The 2,232-nt window shown below is 65.3% G+C and overlaps 1 protein-coding gene across 1 annotated transcript in view; it reads left to right on the top strand.

Moving 5' to 3' along the window:
* DENND3 (DENN/MADD domain containing 3) overlaps positions 1-2,232 on the top strand; it is a 36,648-nt gene that overhangs the window by 32,046 nt on the left and 2,370 nt on the right. Inside the window, exons 17-20 of the mRNA XM_014549016.1 lie at positions 1-88; positions 830-987; positions 1,485-1,618; positions 2,141-2,229. The exon at positions 1-88 is cut by the window's left edge and continues 12 nt beyond it. Coding sequence (XP_014404502.1) covers positions 1-88; positions 830-987; positions 1,485-1,618; positions 2,141-2,229 — 469 coding nt within the window. The remainder of the gene's footprint in view (positions 89-829; positions 988-1,484; positions 1,619-2,140; positions 2,230-2,232) is intronic.

The following is a 2,232-nucleotide window of genomic DNA, read 5'->3' as shown; positions in this document are numbered from 1 at the left end:
CGCCCTGCAGGCGGGCAGAGTGATGGTGTTCGACGCGTCATCCTGGAGCCTCCACCAGCACTGCGTCCGCGTGGGCTCCTCCACGCTGGTGCGTCCCCTCGCGGGGAGGGAAGGGGACGGCCAGGCCACGGGACAGGACCCTCCGCGCCCTCCGCTCTGGCATCGGGGGCTCTCATTTCTGCTTCAAGTTTTTAAGTTAAACGTAAGCTGGTTCCAGCTTTACTGCAATGTTCTCATTTAAATGAGCCCATAACGGCTTAGCCGCCCTCGCTCCGAACCTGCCTGGACCTCCGGCGCCTGGGCTCAGCCTGAGTCCTCTGCTCGCCTCACACGGCACGCGGGGTTGTCTTAAAAAATATATGTTTATTGATTTCAGAGAGGAAGGGAGAGGGAGAGAGAGGAACATCCATGATGAGAGAGAATCATGGATCGGCGGCCTCCTGCTCGCCCCACTTGGGATCGAGCCCACAACCCGGGCCTGTGCCCTGACCGTGACCTCCTGGTTCATGGGTCAATGCTCAACCACTGAGCCACGCTGGCGGGCCCACTGCTGTGCCTTTTCTGGGTGGTCTCTGTGTTGAGCCCGTCCGTCCCCAGGTGTGAGCGGAGAGCTGCCTGGTGTCCCCAGCGCGGGAAGGCGTGCCCCGCCTCTCGGAGATGGTCCGTTAGGTCAGCTGCGCTCAGACCGCCTCCCGTGATGTTGGCCGTGGGCTCGCGTTGACGAGTCAACAGTTCACATAAAATGCGACGTGTCGGTGGGTCGAAGCTCCAGGAACCTGCCGCGCCCCCAGGAGCGCTGGCTCAGCTCGCGGGTCCCCTTCCCCCACAGAACTGCATGGCGCTGGTGGCGCAGGGCCAGGTGTGGGTCGGCTCTGAGGACTCCGTCATCTACATCATCAGCGTCCACAGCATGTCCTGCCACAAGCAGCTCAGCGAGCACCGCGCCAGCGTCACCGGCTTCGTGGTGCAGGACGGGCCCGACCCCAGGTACCCGGCTCCCCGGAGGCGGCGCCAAATGCCCTCTTGGGACATTCTGAGATCAGCACCCTCGTGAGGGAGGGGCTGCAATGGCGCCCTCTTGTGGACACTCTGCAGGTGAGCGGTCACCTGCAGGGGCCCGGCCTGGCCAGTGACCAGGGCCTGGGATCAGACGTCAGGGACAGAGCAGCCCGTCTCCTGTGGGAACAACCCCAGGCTTCCCGCTGGCTCCCTCCAGCCACCCTCCCGCCGGCTCCCTGACTTCGTGTCCGAGCTGCTCCCCGTCCTCAGGGAGGCCCGTTCAGGGGGAGCCTGGGCGCGTGGCTCCCGGCCCGGCTGCGGTTCAGCTGATCGGCCGCATCGGCGCCAAAGCCTGTTCTCACCACGTTGGCGTTTGCCTGTCACTCTGCCCGGGTGGCGAGCTTTCATGGCACCTTCGTTCGTTTCTGGGTTAAAACGCACAGCGTGTGTTTCAGCGACAAAACGAGATGCGTTTCTGCCTCCAGCCAGGTGTACTCCTGCAGCGTGGACGGGGCGGTCCTGGCGTGGGACGTGAGCACCCTGCAGGTGACCCGCAGGCTCCAGCTGCCCGGCAGCGGCCTCTCGTCCATCCAGCTGCACGCCGACTGCCTGTGGTGCTGTGAGTCCTCCGCCCTCACCAGAGAGCGCCCGAGCCGAGTTCCAGCTGTCATGTTAAAAGTCCAGTCTTCCCGGTCCCTTCTCTGCACCTCCCCTGGGCGGGTCAGCTCCACAGCCTCTCCCCTCCTCACCTCTGCCCGCTGGTGGCATGGGCACAGCGCACGCGCCCCCGGGAGTCGCCTGTGAGCAGCTGAGGGTGTGTGTGTGCCCCTCCCCCCCAGCACAGAGCAGGCGGAGGGCTGCGGGCTGAGCCAGCCTGTGCCAGGGTGGGACGGAGCTTTGGTTGTGCCTGTGGCGTGTTCTGCATTCCTGAGGCTCCCGCGTGTGCCGGTCCCGGAAGAGCTTCCGTGTGGGGAAGGGCACCGGGCATCCAGTGCGTTGTGCTTTGGCCAAAGCATTCACCACCCAGCCCCCGTCAGTCCAGATACAGAGAGCACTGCCCCCCAGACGCTGCCCGCAGCCCCTCCGCTGTGTGACGGAGGCCCCGTGGGGCTCTGCCCGCCCTCACCCGCCCCTCCTGCAGGCACCGGGAACAGCATCATGGCCGTGAACAGCTGTGTCCGGCAGGAGCTGAGGATCGACGAGACCTTCCAGGAGAAGAGCACCACCTTCGTG

Source organism: Myotis brandtii, unplaced genomic scaffold (genome assembly GCF_000412655.1).
Source record: "Myotis brandtii unplaced genomic scaffold, ASM41265v1 scaffold532, whole genome shotgun sequence".
Lineage (NCBI taxonomy): Eukaryota > Metazoa > Chordata > Mammalia > Chiroptera > Vespertilionidae > Myotis > Myotis brandtii.
This window is presented reverse-complemented; position numbering and strand designations above follow the sequence as displayed.